This window comes from Rana temporaria, chromosome 4 (assembly GCF_905171775.1).
Source record: "Rana temporaria chromosome 4, aRanTem1.1, whole genome shotgun sequence".
NCBI classification, from domain to species: Eukaryota; Metazoa; Chordata; class Amphibia; order Anura; family Ranidae; genus Rana; species Rana temporaria.
The window spans coordinates 380762399-380782342 of NC_053492.1; the positions used below are offsets into that span (position 1 = coordinate 380762399).

At 41.8% G+C, this 19944-nt stretch overlaps 1 protein-coding gene across 6 annotated transcripts in view; it reads right to left on the minus strand.

Moving 5' to 3' along the window:
- Window positions 1-19944, minus strand: part of NINL (ninein like) — a 240108-nt gene that overhangs the window by 26191 nt on the left and 193973 nt on the right. For 4 of the 6 annotated variants that reach the window (XM_040351034.1, XM_040351035.1, XM_040351036.1 and 1 more), the window contains 3 exons: window positions 18501-19790; window positions 13621-13725; window positions 10815-10884 (listed from right to left, as the gene is read on the minus strand). In XM_040351034.1, the coding sequence (XP_040206968.1) occupies window positions 10815-10884; window positions 13621-13725; window positions 18501-19790 (1465 nt within the window). The remainder of the gene's footprint in view (window positions 1-10814; window positions 10885-13620; window positions 13726-18500; window positions 19791-19944) is intronic. The other 2 variants (XM_040351039.1, XM_040351038.1) reach the window with 1 other exon arrangement.

Genomic DNA, 19944 nt, shown 5'->3' on the forward strand with positions numbered 1-19944 from the left:
CCCCATACTCTGCATACCCCCGCCATACCCCGCCATACCCCCCCATACTCTGCATACCCCCGCCATCCCCCCCCATACTCTGCATACCCCCGCCATACCCCCCCATACTCTGCATACCCCCGCCATACCCCGCCATACCCCCCCATACTCTGCATACCCCCCCATACTCTGCATACCCCCCCCCCATACCCCCATACCCCGCCATACCCCCATACCCCGCCATACCCCCATACCCCGCCATACCCCCATACCCCGCCATACCCCCATACTCCGCCATACCCCCATACTCCGCCATACCCCCATACTCCGCAAAACCCCCATACTCTGCAAAACCCCCATACTCTGCAAAACCCCCATACTCTGCAAAACCCCCATACTCTGCAAAACCCCCATACTCTGCAAAACCCCCATACTCTGCAATACCCTGCGCGATACTCTGCAATACCCAAATACTCTGCAATACTCCGCAATACCCCAATACTCTGCAATACCCCCAATACCCCAATACTCTGCAATACCCAAATACTCCGCAATACCCCAATACTCCGCAATACCCCAATACTCCGCATATATAATGTTTTGGGGTTCTATGTAGTTTTCTAGCAAATAAATTGTGATTTTTCCATGTAGGAGAGAAATGTCAGAATTGGCCTGGGTGCTCCAGAACGCCTGATGGCGCTCCCTGCATGTTGGGCCTCTCTATGTGGCCACGCCGTGTAAAAGTTGCACACATGGGGTATCGCCATACTCGGGAGGAATAGCAGAATGTGTTTTGGGGTGTCATTCGTGGTATGCATATGCTGTGTGTGAGAAATAACCTGCGAATATGACAGAAACAAGTTTTTTTTTTTTTTTTTTTTACAGAATTTTCGGTCGTTTTTCTTTTATAGCGCAAAAAATAAAAAACCCAGAGGTGATCTAATACCACCAAAAGAAAGCTCTATTTGTGTGAAAAAAAGGACAAAAATTTCAAATGGGTACAATGTTGTATGACGGAGTAATTGTCATTCAAATTGTGAGAGCACCGAAAGCTGAAAATTGGTCTGGTCAGGAAGGGGGTTTAAGTGCCCAGTGGTCAAGAGGTTAAAGTGTTTTTTTTTTCTTAAATAACAAACATGCCTATACTTGCCTGCTCTGTGCAATGGCTTTACAGAGAGCAGCCCTGATCCTCCTCTTCTGGGATCCCCTGCCAACGTTCCAGGCCCCTAACCTTCATTGGGTGCCCCCATGGAAAGCCGCTTTCCATGCGGGGACCCGTGCAGGTGCTCTCCCGAGTCCTGCTGCTGCGTCCATTGACACTGACAGCGGGACTTGCCCCCGCCCCCCCACAAAGTCACAGCCTTTGATTGACAGCAGAGGGAGCCACTGCGCTTGTCCACATCGCTGGATCGAATCAGGCCCAGGTAAGAAAAAGGGGTGGTAGAATGCATTAAGGTGAAAAACTTTAACCATTTGCTGAAGTCGTTCTGAAAAGCGATCTCTTCACTTGCTGCCCCTCTGAAAAGTGATCTGCAGTGGATCACTTGGAAGAGGGTAGTTGACAGAAAGCTGGGAGGTGTTATTTCTACCCCCTCAGTGCTTGTTTTACCTCATAAGCCTTCCTATTTACTAATGCTAGCATCATAAGGCTTAAAACTAGTTAATGTTGAGAGAGTTTAGTTGTGCTTTAAGGCCTCATGTACGCTGCTGCTGGTTAACGAACATTTAGGAGCAGTTGAGCATTTTTTCAGCTTACCCTGAACTCTCCTCTGTTATGTTATCAGTACATGTACACAGTGTTGTTTATGGTCGTTTCCAGGCAGTTGAGTTCAGAAGCGTTTTTTGGAAAGCAAAAAAATGCATTCAGAAAGGATTTTCAGAGGCATTTAGTTTACAGGTGTTTTTTAATGAAGATACATTTTTGACTATTTGATTTTTTTTTTAAATCATTCAGGAGAAGTTTTAAAACGTTTTAAGGCCCCATGCACACGGGACGCCGATGCAAACTCTGCTAAACACACGTTTTTAAAGGCTAAAACCGGCGTTTGAAAACGCCTGTTTTGCCGCGTTTTACCGCGTTTGCGTTTATAAGCGTTTAGTTAAGAAACATCATAAGACCCTCCCTAAGCTCAAAAAACAGTATTATTTAACCATTTCAGCCATTTTGTGAGACCAGAGTGAGTAGCAGCTGAGAGAGCAGCAGTGTACTTGTATTTAGCGTGTCACTTGCCACATCATCTGCCACAAGCTGCGGATTGTCCACTTGCCATGTCACCTGCCACAAATTGTGAATTGTCCACTTGCCACGTCACCTGCCACAAGTTGTGAATTGTCCACTTGCCACGTTACCTGGCCACGCCACCTGCCACAAGTTGTGGATTGTCCACTGGCCACGTCACCTGCCACAAGTTGTGGATTGTCCACTGGCCACGTCACCTGCCACAAGTTGTGGATTATACACTTGCCACGTCACCTGGCCGCGTCACCTGCCACGTCACCTTTTCACATCACCTGGCACGTCACCTGGCCACAAGTTGTAGATTGTCCACTGGCCACGTCACCTGGCACAAGTTGTGGATTGTTCACTGGCCACATCACATGCCACGTCAACTGGCTACATCACCTGACACATAAGTTGTGGATTGTCCACTTGCCACGTCACCTGACCACATCACCTGCCACAAGTTGTGGATTGTCCACTTGCCACGTCACCTGGCCATGTCACCTGGCCGCATCACCTGCCACAAGTTGTGGATTGTCCACTTGCCACTTCACCTGGCCATGTCACCTGGCCCGCATCACCTGCCTTGTCACCTGGCCACAAGTTGTGGATTGTCCACTTGCCACAAGTTGTGGATTGTCCACTGGCCACATCACCTGCCACGTCACCTGGCCACAAGTTGTGGATTGTCCACTTACCACGTCACCTGGCCACAAGTTGTGGATTGTCCACTGGCCACGTCACCTGCCACAAGTTGTGGATTGTCCACTTGCCACGTCACATGGCCACAAGTTGTGGATTGTACACTGTCCACGTCACCTGCCACAAGTTGTGGATTGTCCACTAGCCACATCACCTGCCACAAGTTGTGGATTGTCCACTTGCCACATCACCTGGCCACAAGTTGTGGATTGTCCACTGGCCACGTCACCTGGCCACATCACCTGCCACATCACCAGGCCACATCATTTGCCACGTCACCTGGCCATGTCTCCTGCCACAAGTTGTGGATTGTCCACATCACCTGCCACAAGTTGTGGATTGTCCACTTGGCACATTACCTGGCCACGTCACCTGCCACAAGTTGTGGATTGTCCACTGGCCACATCACCTGCCACATCACCAGGCCACATCACCTGCCACGTCACCTGGCCATGTCTCCTGCCACAAGTTGTGGATTGTCCACTGGCCACAAGTTGTGGATTGTCCACTGGCCACGTTACCTTCCACGTCGCCTGCCACAAGTTGTGGATTGTCCACTTGCCACATCACCTGGCCATGTCACCTGCCACATCACCTGTCCACATCACCTGGCACGTCACCTGCCACAAGTTGTGGAGTGTCCACTTGCCACGTCACCTGGCCACGTTATCTGCCACAAGTTGTGGATTGTCCACTGGCCACATCACCTGCCACAAGTTGTGGATTGTCCACTTGCCACGTCACCTGGCCACATCACCTGCCACAAGTTGTGGATTGTCCACTTGCCACATTACCTGGCCACGTCACCTGCCACAAGTTGTGGAATGTCCACTGGCCATGTCACCTGACCATGTCACCTGGCCACAAGTTGTGGATTGTCCACTTGCCACAAGTTGTGGATTGTCCACTGGCCATGTCATCTGGCCACAAGTTGTGGAGTGTCCACTTGCCACGACACCTGCCACAAGTTGTGGATTGTCCACTTCCCACAAGTTGTGAATTGTCCACTTGTCACGTCACCTGCCACAAGTTGTGGGTTGTCCACAATGCAAGCAATTACAGTTTTTTTTTATCATTTGCCATCATTTTTGAGATTTCGAATGTAAAAAAATACGTCACCTTTAAAAACGCCTATAAACGAAATCGCGGCAAAACCGCCGGTGCCACGTTTTGCGTCTGAAACGTGGAAAACTTTTGCGTCTGAACCTATTTTTTGCTTCTGGAAAAACAAGGATAAACACAACTGCCGAAAAACGCTGAAAAACGTGACTATGTGCATGGACACATAGGATAACATTGAATGTGCAGGGGCAGTTGAAAAAGCTGTCCAACTGCCTCTGAACACGCGTTTACCAGCATTTACCAGCGTCTCGTGTGCATGGAGCCTAAGCCTAAGGGGGCAGCTAAACCATAGTTCAACCATCTATTTTTACCATCTGACTGCAAGTATAAACAAGCCTTTAGTCCAGGTCCATGTGAGGTTTCTTTCCAACAAGCTGCTGTGCCACCTCCTAAAAAAGCTATAAGGCTGAAAGAATTCTGTGCCATGTATCAAATGTCTATTTTTTAAATAAAGATACATACACACATGTATGACTAAGCACGAATTGGAGTGTGAAACGCGTAAGCCGTTTTCCTTGAGTTCTGCTTGTTTTGTAGTGCATTTTTATCCTTTTTTACAATAAAGACAACCTTATGGTTTTTCTGGAGTGCGGCTGTCCATCCCGTTTTTCCTCATATCAATTACACAAATTTATATACTGAGCAAAATTATAAACACAACACTTTTGTGTGTGCCCCTATTTATCATGAGCTGAACGCAAAGATCTATGCCTTTTTCTATGTACACAAAAGGCCTGCCTCTCTCAAATATTGTTCACAAATCTGTGTTAGCGAGAACTTCTCCTTTGCTGTGATAATCCATCCACCTCACAAGCGTGGCATATCAAGATGCTGATTAGACAGAAAGATTTTTGCACAGGTGTGTCTTAGGCTGGGCAGAATAAAAGGCCACTCTAAAATGTGCAATTTTATCACACAGCACAATGCCACAGATGTCGCAAGTTTTGAGGGAGCGTGCAATTGACATGCTGACTGCAGGAATGTCCACCAGAGCGGTTGCCCTTGAATTGGGTGTTCATTTCTCCACCATAAGCCGTCTCCAAAGGCATTTCAGAAAATTTGGCAGTACATTCAACCGACCTCACAACCGTAGACCACTTGTAACCACACCAGCCAAGAACCTCCACATCCAGCATCTTCACCTCCAAAATCGTCTGAGACCAGCCACCCAAACAATCGGTTTGTATAACCAAAGAATTTCTGCACAAACTGTAAGAAACCGTCTCAGGGAAGCTCATCTGCATGCTCATCGTCCTCATCGGGGTCTCGACCTGCCTGCAGTTCGTCGTCGTGACCAACTTGTGTGGGCAAATGCTCACATTCTATGGCATCTGGTACTTTGGAGTGGTGTTCTCTTCACAGATGTACAGGGCAGATGGCAGATGGCTGATAGCAGATGGCCCATTGTTGTGCCATTCATTCATGACCATCACCTCATGTTGCAGCATGATAATGCATGGCCCCATGTTGCAAGGATCTGTACACAATTCCTGGAAACTGAAAACATCCTAGCTCTTGCATGGCCAGCATACTCAGCAGACAGGTCACCCATTGAGCATGTTTAGGATGCTCTGGATTGGTGTATATGACAGAGTGTTCCAGTTCCTGCCAATAACCAGCAACTTTGCACAGCCATTGAAGAGGAATGGACCAACATTGCACAGACCACAATCAACAACCTGATCAACTCTATGTGAAGGAGATGTGCTGCACTGTGTTAGGCAAATGGTGATCACACCAGATACTGACTGGTTTTCGGACCCCCCAATACAGTAAAACTGCACATTTTAGAGTGGAATTTTATTGTGGCCAGCCTAATATCAGGGTTAGGGTTCGGCTTAGGGTTAGGGTTCGGCTTAGGGTTTCCAATTGAAGAATATGGCTAGGACTAAGGAAATGGAACAGGGACCTCCCCCAAAGGTCAAAGGTCACAATGTGGGTTCCCAGAGGTCACAGGGCGTGGCTGACCCACCCCCACAAAAGTGTACCGACTACCCCAACTAAGTCGGGGAATGAACAAGTCGGGGAATGAACAAGTCAGGGAATGAACAAGTCGGGGAACCCTAATCATGCAATAATCATGCTGTCTAATCAGCATCTTCATACGCCACACTTGTGAGGTGGATGGATTATCTCGACAAAGGAGAAGTGCTCACTAACACAGATTTAGACAGATTTGTGAACAATATTTGAGAGAAATTGGCCTTTTGTGTGCATAGGAAAAGTCATAGATCTTTGCGTTCAGCTCATGATAAATAGGGGAAAACACAATATTGGGGAAAAGAAAAGGCCTGAATATGAAAAACCGATGAGTCCCCTTAATTGACACTGGTCATATCAGGGGGCCTCAGACTGCTACCAAACATGGTTACTGCAACAAGGAAGTTAGATGGAGACCCCTTCCCATCTGTCCATCTACAGTGGGGACCGAAAGTTTGGGCACCCCAGGTAAAAATTTGTATTAATGTGCATAACGAAGCCAAGGAAAGATGGAAAAATCTCCGAAAGGCATCAAATTACAGATTAGACATTCTTATATGTCAAAAAAAGTTAGATTTTATTTCCATCATTTACACTTTTAAAATTACAGAAAACAAAAAAATGGTGTCTGCAAAAGTTTGGGCACCCTGCAGAGTTAATATCTTGTACTGCCCCCTTTGGCAAGTAGACTTTTTGTAGCCAGCCAAGAGTCTTTAAATTCTTGTTTGAGGTATCTTTGCCCATTCTTCCTTACAAAAGTCTTCCAGTTCTTTGAGATTTCTGGGCTGTCTGTCACACACTGCTCTTTTAAAGTCTATCCATAGATTTTCAATTATGTTGAGGTCAGGAGATTGTGAAGGCCATGGCAAAACCTTCAGTTTACGCTTCTTGATGTAATCCCCCATGGATTTTGAGGTGTGTTTAGGATCATTATCCATTTGTAGAAGCCATCCTCTCTTTAACTTCAGCTTTTTCACAGATGGCATCAAGTTACCATCCAAAATTTGCTGAAATTTGATTGAATCCATTTTTCCTTCTACTCGTGAAATGTTCTCTGTGCCACTGGCTGCAATACAACCCCAAAGCATGATTGATCCACCCCCATGCTTAACAGTTGGACAGAGCTTATTTTCATTAAATTCTGTGCCCTTTCTTCTCCAAATGTACCTTTGCTCATTCCGGCCAAAAAGTTATATTTTAACCTCATCGGTCCACAGAACTTGTTTCCAAAATGCATCAGGCTTGTCTATATGTTCATTTGCAAAGTTAAAACGCTGAGGACGTAGAAGAGGTTTTCTTCTGATGACTCTTCCATGAAGACCATATTTGTACAAGTATCTCTTTATAGTGGAATAGTGTACCACAGCTCCAGTGTCTGCCAGATCTTTCTGGAGGGATCGTGCAGTCAAATGTGGGTTTTGAATTGCTTTTCTCACAATCCTGCGAGCTGTTCTGTCTGATATTTTTCTTGGACTTCCAGATCTTGCTTTAACTTCCACTGTTCCTGATGACTGCCATTTCTTAATTACATTCCGAACAGAGGATATTGACATCTGAAAACGCTTTGCTATCTTCTTATAGCCTTCTCCAGCTTTGTGAGCGTCAACTATGTTTAGTTTCAGTTTTCTAGACAACTGCTTAGAAGAACCCATGGTGCTGATTGTTGGGGCAAGGTCAGATGAGTCTGGGCATTTAAAACCTTTGAGATTGACATCACCTGGTCTTCCCAGACGATGATTGAGAACAATCCATGACACTGGCAGGTCTCAGGTTTGGAAAGGGGGCAGTGCATGCTATAAATTCTGCAGGGTGCCCAAACTTTTGCAGACGCCATTTTTTTGTTTTCTGTAATTTTGAAAGTGTAAATGATGGAAATAAAATCTAACTTTTTTGACATATTATAAGAATGTCTAATCTGTAATTTGATGCCTTTTGGAGATTTTTCCATCTTTCCTTGGCTTCGTTGTGCACATTAATACAAATTTTTACCTGGGGTGCCCAAACTTTCGATCCCCATTGTATATGAAGGAGGACTATGGACCTGTATACAAAGAGAGATACCAGCCTATAAAGACCCAGATTGTGAACTTCCAAATCTTCATTTAACCCTTTTGAGGCCAGGCAACCAAGAGTGAATATCTAAAAACATTCTCGTTTACAAAGCATTGGTATCTCCTCCCTCTGCCAAGTTTATCAGAGATGGCTTCAATACCAAAGACTCTCATGCCCGTGGGGTCTGCTCTGTGTTTTTCCTTGAAATGACGTGGGACAGAATACTTGTTCCTCTCATTTAGGATTCTGCACTCTTGTTCCCCAATGCAGAAACTGAGTGGGCGCGTGGTCCGACCAACATAAAGCAAGCCACATGGGCACCTAATCCCATAAATTATAAATGAAGTGCCATAGTCTATGAACTGTTTGATTAGATGTGGCCTGCCACCAGTTCCCAGTACCTCTTGCTTACAACGACACATAAAGCAACATGTGCCAGTTTCTGACCCCACATCGTAAATTGCCTTTCTGTTGTTCGAAAAATGAAGGCCATTCATTTAATTGACCGTTGGATGCTTTTTTTGGGTTTTTGTATTCTTCTAGGGTAACTAAACTCAGATCACAGGGTTTTCTATAAATAAAGCTGGGCTTATTGGGAATCAAATATCCTAGAACTGGAATTGGGCTGGTCTCTCTCTTTATATACATGTACATGTCCATAGCCCTCCTTCATATGGACAGATGGAAGGGGTCTCCATCTAACTTCCTTCTATACCCTATGGTTTTCATGTTGCAGCCACCATGTCTGGTGGCAGTCTCAGGTCCCCTGATATGACCAGTGTCAATAAGGGAGGGGTTATCAGTTTTTCATATTCAGGTCTCTCCTCCCTTGCCCTTTTTAGATTATGGTATGTGCAGCTCTTATTATTATTATTATACATTTCACTTTGTAGTATATTATAAATGAGTTAAATTCATTTGTGTCACCTCAAACAGGTAGTTGGTCCTGTTCTAACAAAGCACCAGACACGTTGTGTTGCTGATCAATTCCCCTATTTTCCATTCTCACATGTATGGGTATGTGCACCCGTTGTATACCCATTTTTGTTATCCACATATATACATATACACACAATAATTGTTTTAATCTTCTAATAAGTGTTTCAATTTATTTAGTTATGTTGTTATGTCAGATTATCAACTGGCTCTATATACCTCACAAGAACTTGTACCCAGGTTCATCCACTTGCCACAGTCAGTACAAGTGGTGTTGTTTGATTACATTTTTTATCATAGAAAATAATGAATGTAAAAAACGTTTTTTGGACAAAATGGTGGAAGGAATAGGGAAAATAAAGATGAGGAGCTCTATCTCTTAGAAGACAGCGGTTTATTCAACCAGGTCTACCCACGAGGAAAAGGAAGATTGTTACTGACTGTGAAATCCTGCAGAAAATAAATTTGCATGATTCTTCCATTAACACAGACAGTGCTGACAGGGGAATCCCCCCTGCTGACACACTGTCTTCTCCGGGGGCTGGGGATTGGGGTTTGGGCAGGAGAAGTCGTCAGGAAAAGACAGCGATTATTGCTAACGGCTATAGCAGCCACTATAAATAATTGCTAGTAAATCCGGCAGGTTGCACCCAAGTTGATTGACCAACTTGGTACATTTAGCCTGCCCATACAAGGTTAGAATTTTGGCCAGTTTAGCAGGAACTGTCTATGGTGGGTCTAATAATTATAGGCAAAACCAACAGCTCAAAAAGAAGGGTGAAATCTTTGACCCCAGGGAAAAAAGAAAAACACTCCTCATTTTCTCCAAATGTTCACACAGAAGACAGCTGGGGTTGTTCATTCAAAAGCAATCCCAGATAGAAAAGCAGGAAATGACAAACCCTCAAAAAAACAAAACAATCCCAGCAAGACTGAATCAACTAGCCACCTACAATAGAAAGGAAAATAGTACCGTTCCAAGCCCTGCGACCTATGCTGTGCTCCCGCCGTGTAGTACTGACAGGTGCAGACTCTGCGCTAATCCGTGGAAAAAAGAAATTGTCCTTGACTGCCGCACTCCGATAGGCGATTTATTGAAACAAAATGAACAAAGGATAAAATCCAAAGCTGTATGACATTCAAAAATTCATGCAACACTGCAATCAAAGGTAGAAAGTGGACATGGGGACAAAAAAGCTAACATGTTTCACATCATGGATAAATGCTTAGTCATAGCTCGGTTGTGTGAGGATCTAAAAGGATTTAAATAGAAAACTTTGAATGCATCCAAACCAAATGCATTCAAAGTTTTCAATTTAAATCCTCAAACAACCCAGCTATGACCAAGCATCTATCTATGATGTGAAACATGTTCGCTTTTTTGTCCCCATGTCCACTTTCTACCTTTGATTGCAGTGTTGCATGAATTTTTGGATGTCATACAGCTTTGGATTTTATCCTTTGTTCATTTTGTTTCAATAAATCGCCTATCAGAGTGCGGCAGTCCAGGACAATTTCTTTTAGCCACTTACAATAGATGTACCAACGATGCTGGGGTGGAATAACAAATAATTTGAATTGAGAAAAAATGAAAGTGTGAAAACTAAAACATATCCATCACTTTCTGTACAGAAAAGAATGTAGCTCAGAGGCAGGAGCAAACCCTGCTGCTTTTAATTCCAGAGTGTCAATCCTTGTAGTTGCAGGGCATATACTGTATAACATAGTGTTCTGCTGTGTCCTCCAAAAAATATACTGACAAAATACATTTTAAGTGAACGTATTACAATTTTGTAACCGATAATTAGCTTGTGTTCTTTACCTGTTTGCTTAGTTGTTTAAGTTCGGAATGCAGGTACTCTGTTTCTTTCCTTAACTCCTCAACCTGAGTTCTAGGTGAAGAAAATAAAACACAATCAATATCAGCAGTATTAACATCTTCAGCAAAGGACAATAGATCAAATATGAATGAAATATTAATGAGTAATCCAGGGTATTGTTGTGCAGGGAACACCATGGCCCTTTCACACTGGTGTGTTAAAAAATGTGGAATGCATCTTTGGGGCACTTTGATTTCCTGACTCTCAGCATGCACTGGTGAAACATAAACACGTGACTCAAAATTAAAGATGCAGTGCGCTCTTGATGCATTCCCACCGATTTACAATAGAAGGTGCAACAAAGATTCAGGACTTTTCAAAATGCAGCACATTAAAAGCGCAGCAATGTAAACAAACCGTTTAAAGGGGAATAATTTCCATGAGGTTTTTATCACACTGCAAAAGGTATGTTTTAGTGTAAAGGGGGCCTAACCTTGTAAGTATCACTAAAAGGGGAAATTATATTAAAATAATATTTACAAAAGTGTGAGGGGTGTACTCTCTTTTGTGAGATACTATATACAGGTGGTTCTCAAAAAATTTGCATATTGTGATAAAGTTCATTATTTTCTGTAATGTACTGATAAACATTAGACTTTCATATATTTTAGATTCATTACACACAACTGAAGTAGTTCAAGCCTTTTTATTGTTTTAATATTGATGATTTTGGCATACAGCTCATGAAAACCCCAAATTCCTATCTCAAAAAATTAGCATATTTCATCCGACCAATAAAAGAAAAGTGTTCTTAATTTAAAAAAAGTCAACCTTCAAATAATTATGAGTTATGCACTCAATACTTGGTCGGGAATCCTTTTGCAGAAATGACTGCTTCAATGCGGCGTGGCATGGAGGCAATCAGCCTGTGGCACTGCTGAGGTGTTATGGAGGCCCAGGATGCTTCGGTAGCGGCCTTAAGCTCATCCAGAGTGTTGGGTCTTGCGTCTCTCAACTTTCTCTTCCCAATATCCCACAGATTCTCTATGGGGTTCAGGTCAGGAGAGTTGGCAGGCCAATTGAGCACAGTAATACCATGGTCAGTAAACCATTTACCAGTGGTTTTGGCACTGTGAGCAGGTGCCAGGTCGTGCTGAAAAATGAAATCTTCATCTCCATAAAGCTTTTCAGCAGATGGAAGCATGAAGTGCTCCAAAATCTCCTGATAGCTAGCTGCATTCACCCTGCCCTTGATAAAACACAGTGGACCAACACCAGCAGCTGACATGGCAGACCATCACTGACTGCGGGTACTTGACACTGGACTTCAGGCATTTTGGCATTTCCCTCTCCCCAGTCTTCCTCCAGACTCTGGCACCTTGATTACCGAATGACATGCAAAATTTGCTTTCATCCGAAAAAAGTACTTTGGACCACTGAGCAACAGTCGAGTGTTGCTTCTCTGTAGCCCAGGTCAGGCGCTTCTGCCGCTGTTTCTGGTTCAAAAGTGGCTTGACCTGGGGAATGCGGCACCTGTAGCCCATTTCCTGCACACGCCTGTACACGGTGGCTCTGGATGTTTCTACTCCAGACTCAGTCCACTGCTTCCGCAAGTCCCCCAAGGTCTGGAATCGGTCCTTCTCCACAATCTTCCTCAGGGTCCGGTCACCTCTTCTCGTTGTGCAGCGTTTTCTGCCACACTTTTTCCTTCCCACAGACTTCCCACTGAGGTGCCTTGATACAGCACTCTGGGAACAGCCTATTCGTTCAGAAATTTCTTTCTGTGTCTTACCCTCTTGCTTGAGGGTGTCAATGATGGCCTTCTGGACAGCAGTCAGGTCGGCAGTCTTACCCATGATTGCGGTTTGGAGTAATGAACCAGGCTGGGAGTTTTTAAAAGCCTCAGGAATCTTTTGCAGGTGTTTAGAGTTAATTAGTTGATTCAGATGATTAGGTTAAGGGCTCGTTTAGAGAACCTTTTCATGATATGCTAATTTTTTGAGATATGAATTTTGGGTTTTCATGAGCTGTATGCCAAAATCATCAATATTAAAACAATAAAAGGCTTGAACTACTTCAGTTGTGTGTAATGAATCTAAAATATATGAAAGTCTAATGTTTATCAGTACATTACAGAAAATAATGAACTTTATCACAATATGCTAATTTTTTGAGAACCACCTGTATTACAAGGAATTTGTTTCTTACATTCCTTATCAAAATCAACAACTAAAGCTGGCCATACACAGTTCGAATTTCGAAAGCATTTTCTTTCGAAAATCGTATAAAAGAATTTTCGTACAAATTTCGCACCGTTAGTAGCCCACTAACGGTGCGAAATTTGTACGATATTTCTTTGATACAGCTGATTTTTGTGCGGCAATCAAATTTAAGAAATCGGAACGAACAATTTTCTAATCAATGATGGGAGATTTGTACCAGAAATGTAATAGAAAAAAAATGTGCAAGAAAAGAAAATTCACGGTGAGAAAAGAACATTCCCGGTCACGAATTTTTTTTTCTGTAGCAACATGAAGGCTTGGTCGGTCGAATTTCAAAAATCAATGGTGGCATCATCGGATCACACAAAAAAACTAACTTTCTGATTTTGAAAAGAGAATTTGTTCGAAATCCGACCGTGTATGGCCTGCTTTAGTAATAGGCTTGAAAAACAAGCCTAGCATGGCAACAAAGATTTTTGTCTGCTGTATGTGGTTACAGCAATAAATTGGTTGTTTGTTAGGGGTTCAGAGGTTACTGCCCATTTGTATTACCCTGAAATAAATGCCATAGAAATATGGAGTTAACCTGTATTTCTTGTTGGAGTCATCCAAATGAATGATATCTTGTTGGAGCCGCTCAGCCTTGTTCCTGAGAAATGCATTATCTTCAGAAAGTCTAGTCAGCTCCATCCTGTGCAAAGACAAAGCAAAACAAACATTATCATTACTAGATATGCAGAGAAAGTGTAATATTAATCAATAATTACAGTGGGCCCAAACTCATAAAAGTAAAGTTTTGTTATTGTATAGAGAACATTTAAAAATAATAAATGCAATTTTAATTCCTCCTGAAAAACAACAGTGGACATACTGGTAAGTGAAGGTGCCTAGGCACTCTTGTACCTACAGTATCATAGTTGTCTGTAGTTTGAGACCTATAACACTACAGTGCCTTGAAAAAATATTCATAACCCTTTATATTTTCCACATTTTGTCATGTTACAACCAAAACATAAATGTCTTTTATTGGGATTTTATGTGATAGACTAACACAAAGTGGCACACAATTGTGAAGTGGAAGGCAAATGATAATTGATTTTCAATTTTTTTTTTTGTTTACTAATAAATATCTAAAAAGTGTGGCATGCATTTGTATTCAGCCCCCTTTACACTCCGATAGCCCTAACTAAAATCGAATTGGTAAATAGAGTCCACTTGTGTGTAATTTAATCTTGGTAAATATACAGCTGTTCTGTGAAGCCCTCAGAAGGTTTGTTACTGAACCTCAGTAAACAAACAGCATCAAGAAGGCCAAAAAATACACCAGACAGGTCAGGGATAAAGTTGTGGCGAAGTATAAAGGAGGGATAGGTTATAAAAAAATATGCCAATCTTTGAACATGTCACAGAGCACTGTTAAATCCACCATCCTAATATATAAAAAGAATGGTGCAACCGCAAGCCTACCAAGACAGGCCGGGCAAGGAAAGCATTAATCAGAGAAGCAACCAAGAAGTCCATTGTAACCCTGGAGGAGCTGCAGAGATCCACAGCTCAGATGGGAGAATCTGCCCACAGGACAACTATTAGTCGTGCACTCCACAAACCTGGCCTTTATGGAAGAGTGGCAAGAAAAAAGCAATAAGAAGTCCCATTTGCAGTTTTCGATAAGCCATATGGGGGACACCGCAAACATGTGGAAGAAGGTGCTCTGGTCAGATGGGACCAAAACTGAACTTTTTTTGCCTAAAGGCAAAACGCTATGTGTGGTGGAAAACTAACACTTCACATCACCCTGAACACACCATCCCCACCGTGAAACATGGTGCGTGCAGCCTCATGTTGTGGGAATGCTTTTCTTCAGCAGGGACAAGGAAGCTGGTCAGAGTTGATAGGAAGATGGATTGAGCCAAATACAGGTCAATCTAAGAAGAAAACCTGTTTGAGTTTGCAAAAAACTTGAGACTGGCGCAGAGGTTCACCTAATACCTGTTTAGATCAAAACATATTCATGCGTTAGAATGGCACAGTCAAAGTCCAGACCTAAATCCATCTGAGAATCTATGGCAAAACTTGAAAAGTGCTGTTCACAGAGGCTATTCATCCAATCTGACAGAGCTTTAGCTATTTTGAAAAGAATAATGGGCAAAAATGTCACTTATATAGATGTGCAGACATACCCCAAAACAACTTGCAGCTGTAATTGCACCGAAAGGTAGTGCTACAAAGTATTGACTCAGGGGGGGCTGAATACAAATGCACATAACAGTTTTCAGATATTTATTTGTAAAAAAAAAAAAAATTAAAACCAGTTATTTTCCTTCAACTACACAATTATGTGCCACTTTGTGTTGGTCTATCACCTAAAAGCACAATAAAATCCATTTACAATTTTTGTTGCAACATGTGGAAAATTTCAAGGGGTATGAATACTTTTTCAAGGCACTGTATATGCCTCTGACTTCTAGTCCCAAGGGATGAGGAGTGAGATTTGTGGATGTCACTACTGTGCCGTCCATTGATCTCCTTGATGGAGGCTCTGACATGAGGAAGCAAAGTCCTGCCTCTACCAAAATAACCGTGTCTGCAAAAGGAGCCCACATGCTGCAATGTTGACAATTTCTCTGAAAGTCTTTTATAGGACACAGCTACCAGAATGTTCCTGTAAAAGAAAGGGTAATACAATCCATGAGCATCTCATATACTGTATGAGCTAAAAATCCATCAAAACCGATCAGGTCTAATTTTAAAGGTCTGCCATTACTGACCTTCTGAAGATGATAGCTTCCTGACTATTTTTAATATTTAGACACTGACCTGGAAAAGTATGCAGATTCAACCCCACCTTACATAATTGTTCCAGATTACTAATTTAGGAAAACTGAAGCTTGGTGGATCATCATCACAACCAGGTAATGAGGATTTTCAGAAGAGGACAGCAGAAGCAGCCTCTATACTTCCTTGAAAAAGACACCTTCAACAAAATCCGGTCTTTTGATTTTCAGGGGACAAAATAAATCACGCTCAAAGCTGAAAAAAACAAACACAATTTGCCCCTCTACCATATGTTAAAAATTTAAATTTTAACATATGGTAGAGGGATACAATTTATTTTTATTTTTTTCAGCTTTGAGTGTGATGTTTTGCAATTATTTATGCTAATAACAACAGTGTAGTGGTTTGGCTATATACTTTTTTTTATCCTTTTTTAAATACAATTTCAATAGTCTTTCAATTTTACATGGATGTCATACTGAATCGCATATTTATTCATTGGCTACACACCCACAAACACACTACATTCTTACTGTATATTCTCTGTAGGTACTCACATGACACAGCCAATTCCATTCAATTCCCCCCTACATGATCAGTGATTCTAATAACCTGTTTGATTAAGGTCTTGTATGACAAAAACAAACCTCTGCAAAAAACCTTACAACCATTTCCCCAAAAATATAGGTCATTTACTTATTGGTACCCAGTTTACTTTGTTCATAGCTGCTAATCAGATTAAAACTTTCAGAATAGAATCAAAATAAACTGAACTGTGAGGACAGCACACTGTTCTTATTTAAGACACAGACAAAAAACAGGTCCAATATGAGCTATGACAGCAACAATACTGGCAAGTTATGCCAGTATGTCAACTATTGTAGAATATTCAGCACCTGCACAAAAGACCACAGTCATAAGTATATACATTCACTCGTCACACAAGCATTAACTGCACTGTTAAATAATGGCACACAAATTCTATTCATGCCAATATACATTTTGGAGGAAGATCTAAAGAACGTAGCTGTCCATTTTGAACTCAGATCTTTGGCTGATACATGTTAACTTTATGAACTTAAGCCACAGGTTCCAAACCTTGTAAGCTCATGAGCCACATTTAAGATATTAATCATAATTAACCAAAATAGATCTAAACAATTTAATGAAAAAAAAAGCATAACAAATTATATTAAATTGCTTGAAGACTTGATTAATAAAGTCTCTGCTTGGCTCATGTCGAACGGTAACATCGTTTACATTACGATGAGTGTTTTTACAACAGAAAACTGCATAGCAGCACAGTCATAATGCAGTATGCTGCTTGCAATGTTTCAATGACCGCCAACATACACTAACATTAGGACAGGTGTCTCCAAACTTTGACCCTTTGCTAGCCTTTTACCGGCACTTTGGGCACTATTCCTCCCACTGATACCAACAATAGGGCACTATTTATTCTACTAATCCCAATGATGGGGTACTATTTCTGCCACTAATACCAATGATGTGGCACTACCCTTCCTCCTGATGACCAACCCTGAGGCCATGTTTGTTTTCACTGATTATTATTATTTATGTATGTACTTATATAGCGTCATCAATTTATGCAGCGCTTTGCATATACAATGTACATTCACATCAGTCCCTACCCTCAAGGAGCTTACAATCTAAGGTCCCTAACTCACATTCATATACTAGGGCCAATTGTAGGCAGAAGCCAATTAACCTACCAGCATGTCTTTGGAGTTGATTGATGTTGGGACATTTTCTACCCTCACTGGCCACAATCCAATTTAAAGTCTAAAAGACAGTAAACTGGCCCTTTATTTGAAAAGTTTGGAGACCCCTGCATTAGGATGACAGCAGGTACGATGTATGAGATGTTACAAAAGTAAAACGGACTGTAGAGTAATATAGTCAAGTGGGGCCACAAGGTTGGTACAATGAACATGCTAACTGGAAAACATGAGCTGCAGCAAAAAGAAGAAGGCAACCACATGTGGCTCAACAGCTCCAGATTGTAGACCACTAATATAAATAGTGAGGTTCTATCTTTTAAAATGCATTACGCTGTCCTAAATAACTAAAAGAAAGGGACTTCAATAAAAGCAGTGCTTAAGACATGAATAGTTAACCAAACAATGTTCAGTGAACAGCATCCTTTGACATTTTCATTTTTGACAGATTGCATAGCAAAGTGAAACACAGAGATACTTTTGTTTGTGCCGCTATTTGTAATTTAAGGCTGAAATTCTGTTTTGTTAGTGTGAGCAAAGAATACGTAGAGTGTATATAACATAAAAGGAAAGAAGAGAGTGCCCCCTACAGTATAAAAATGATATACTGTTAATGGTAAATGTTTAAAGGGGAAATTTATGAACATGGAAAAATAAAAAAGGTAAAAACATGAACATTATACAATTTTGACGATGAAAGTTTTTAGAAACATTGTCCCTTTTTACTTTGTTTTCATAAATGTCCCCAATGAACAGTGAAAAAATACCCTGCAAATTGTCTTGATTAGTAACCTGGAAAAAAAAAATAGGGATCTTACAAACATTTATAAGGCGTTGAGCAAGCTTGGACAGCCTAGAAAGTTTCCCATAATCAAAGAGTCAGTGGAGGGATTAGTATTGTGTTAGGTGCTCATTCAGTGCAGTTTAAATGGAAAAAAATCCATCATCTAACCTGTCATCCTGGTTTGAAATAGTTTCTTGCTCTAGCCTCCGTACCAAGTCTTCTAGCTGAAACAGCCTGCCTTTGACATAGTCCTTCTCTCTTTCAAGCTGGTCGGTGGATTCCTGGATTTGTTTGGCCGTTAGCTGTTCTAGCTGTTGGCACTGACTCATTGCTTTTCTGAGATGGCCGAGTAGGAGGTTTAATATGTCGTCCTTGCTTAACAGCTGCTGGCATAACGAGGGATTGTCATCAACAAGCTCTTTGACATTTGCGATAAGATAACGGCACTCATTTTTAGGTGCGCAATCCCCACCTTGCTCTTGTATTTTGTTTCTCATAAGCTTGTACTCCAAGCCAATATGGCCTGCTAACACTGCCACCTGTTTCTCCAGTTCTTCTTCCTCTCTGCCAAGCATCTGAAGTGCCGATTCCAGGTTTTTGACAGGAGATTCGCCTTCAAGCAACTGAAAGGTCAGGTCTTTTGATTTGTCCTTAGCCAACATGCATTCGTCTTCTCTTTTTTTAAATTGGTTACTAAGATGTATTTGGTCTTCACCATATCCTTTCTGATGCACAACAAGAGTCTCTTGAGCCTTTGTTTCTTTATGCAGCTGTGCTCTCAAGGAAGCTACCAAGCGCACCATCTCTTGCAGAATCATCAGTACATGCTCCTGTGCTTGTTTTAAGGACTGTTCTCCTTTCAACACTTCTACGGCAGACAAGACCAGCCTGTGCTGTACATGTAAAGGTGCAGAATCACTTTGATGCCAGACATTTTCATTATGTTGCTTATTTGTATTGTCCATCATTTGATGCTCTGGCTCTGTACTTTCTTCCTGTAGAGAAAATAAATGTGGTCCTTCGTTCCCCTTTGTACAATGATCACCGAGTCTGTTTACTAAAGACTGCTTCTCTTTCTTGATTAGGTTAGAACTCTTGGCTTTTAGCACAAGTGCATTCAAACCCTCGATTTCATGGTTAAGCCTATTAATGTGATCTCTGTAGTTTCTTTCTAGAATTTCCTTCTCAATAGCGAAAGTTTTACAAATACCAGCTTGTTCCTCACTTGGTTTCTCGACCGGGTTCATCTGATCGCCTTTCCATTGCGCCCTCTCTTTTTCTTGCCATCGGTTAATCTCATCCATGTGATCTTGTATTAAGGCCTTCTTTTCCAGCTCAAGTTTTTGCAAGAGTTCATCGTTTTCATTTAGATGCTGTTGTATTAAAGACTGGCAATACTCTGTATACTGGGATTCAATTTGTGCCAGTTTCTCAGCAAGTTCTTCCTCTGCCTCTTCCCTATAGACAAATGGATGGTTCACCTGAATTAAATATAATTATACATGCATTTTCCAAATCATGCCTTAAGAAAACATTAATGTATCCAATGTTAGCTAAGAAAGCCATCACTGACAAACTCTGTATTCAGTAGAAAAAAAACAAAAAACTTTAA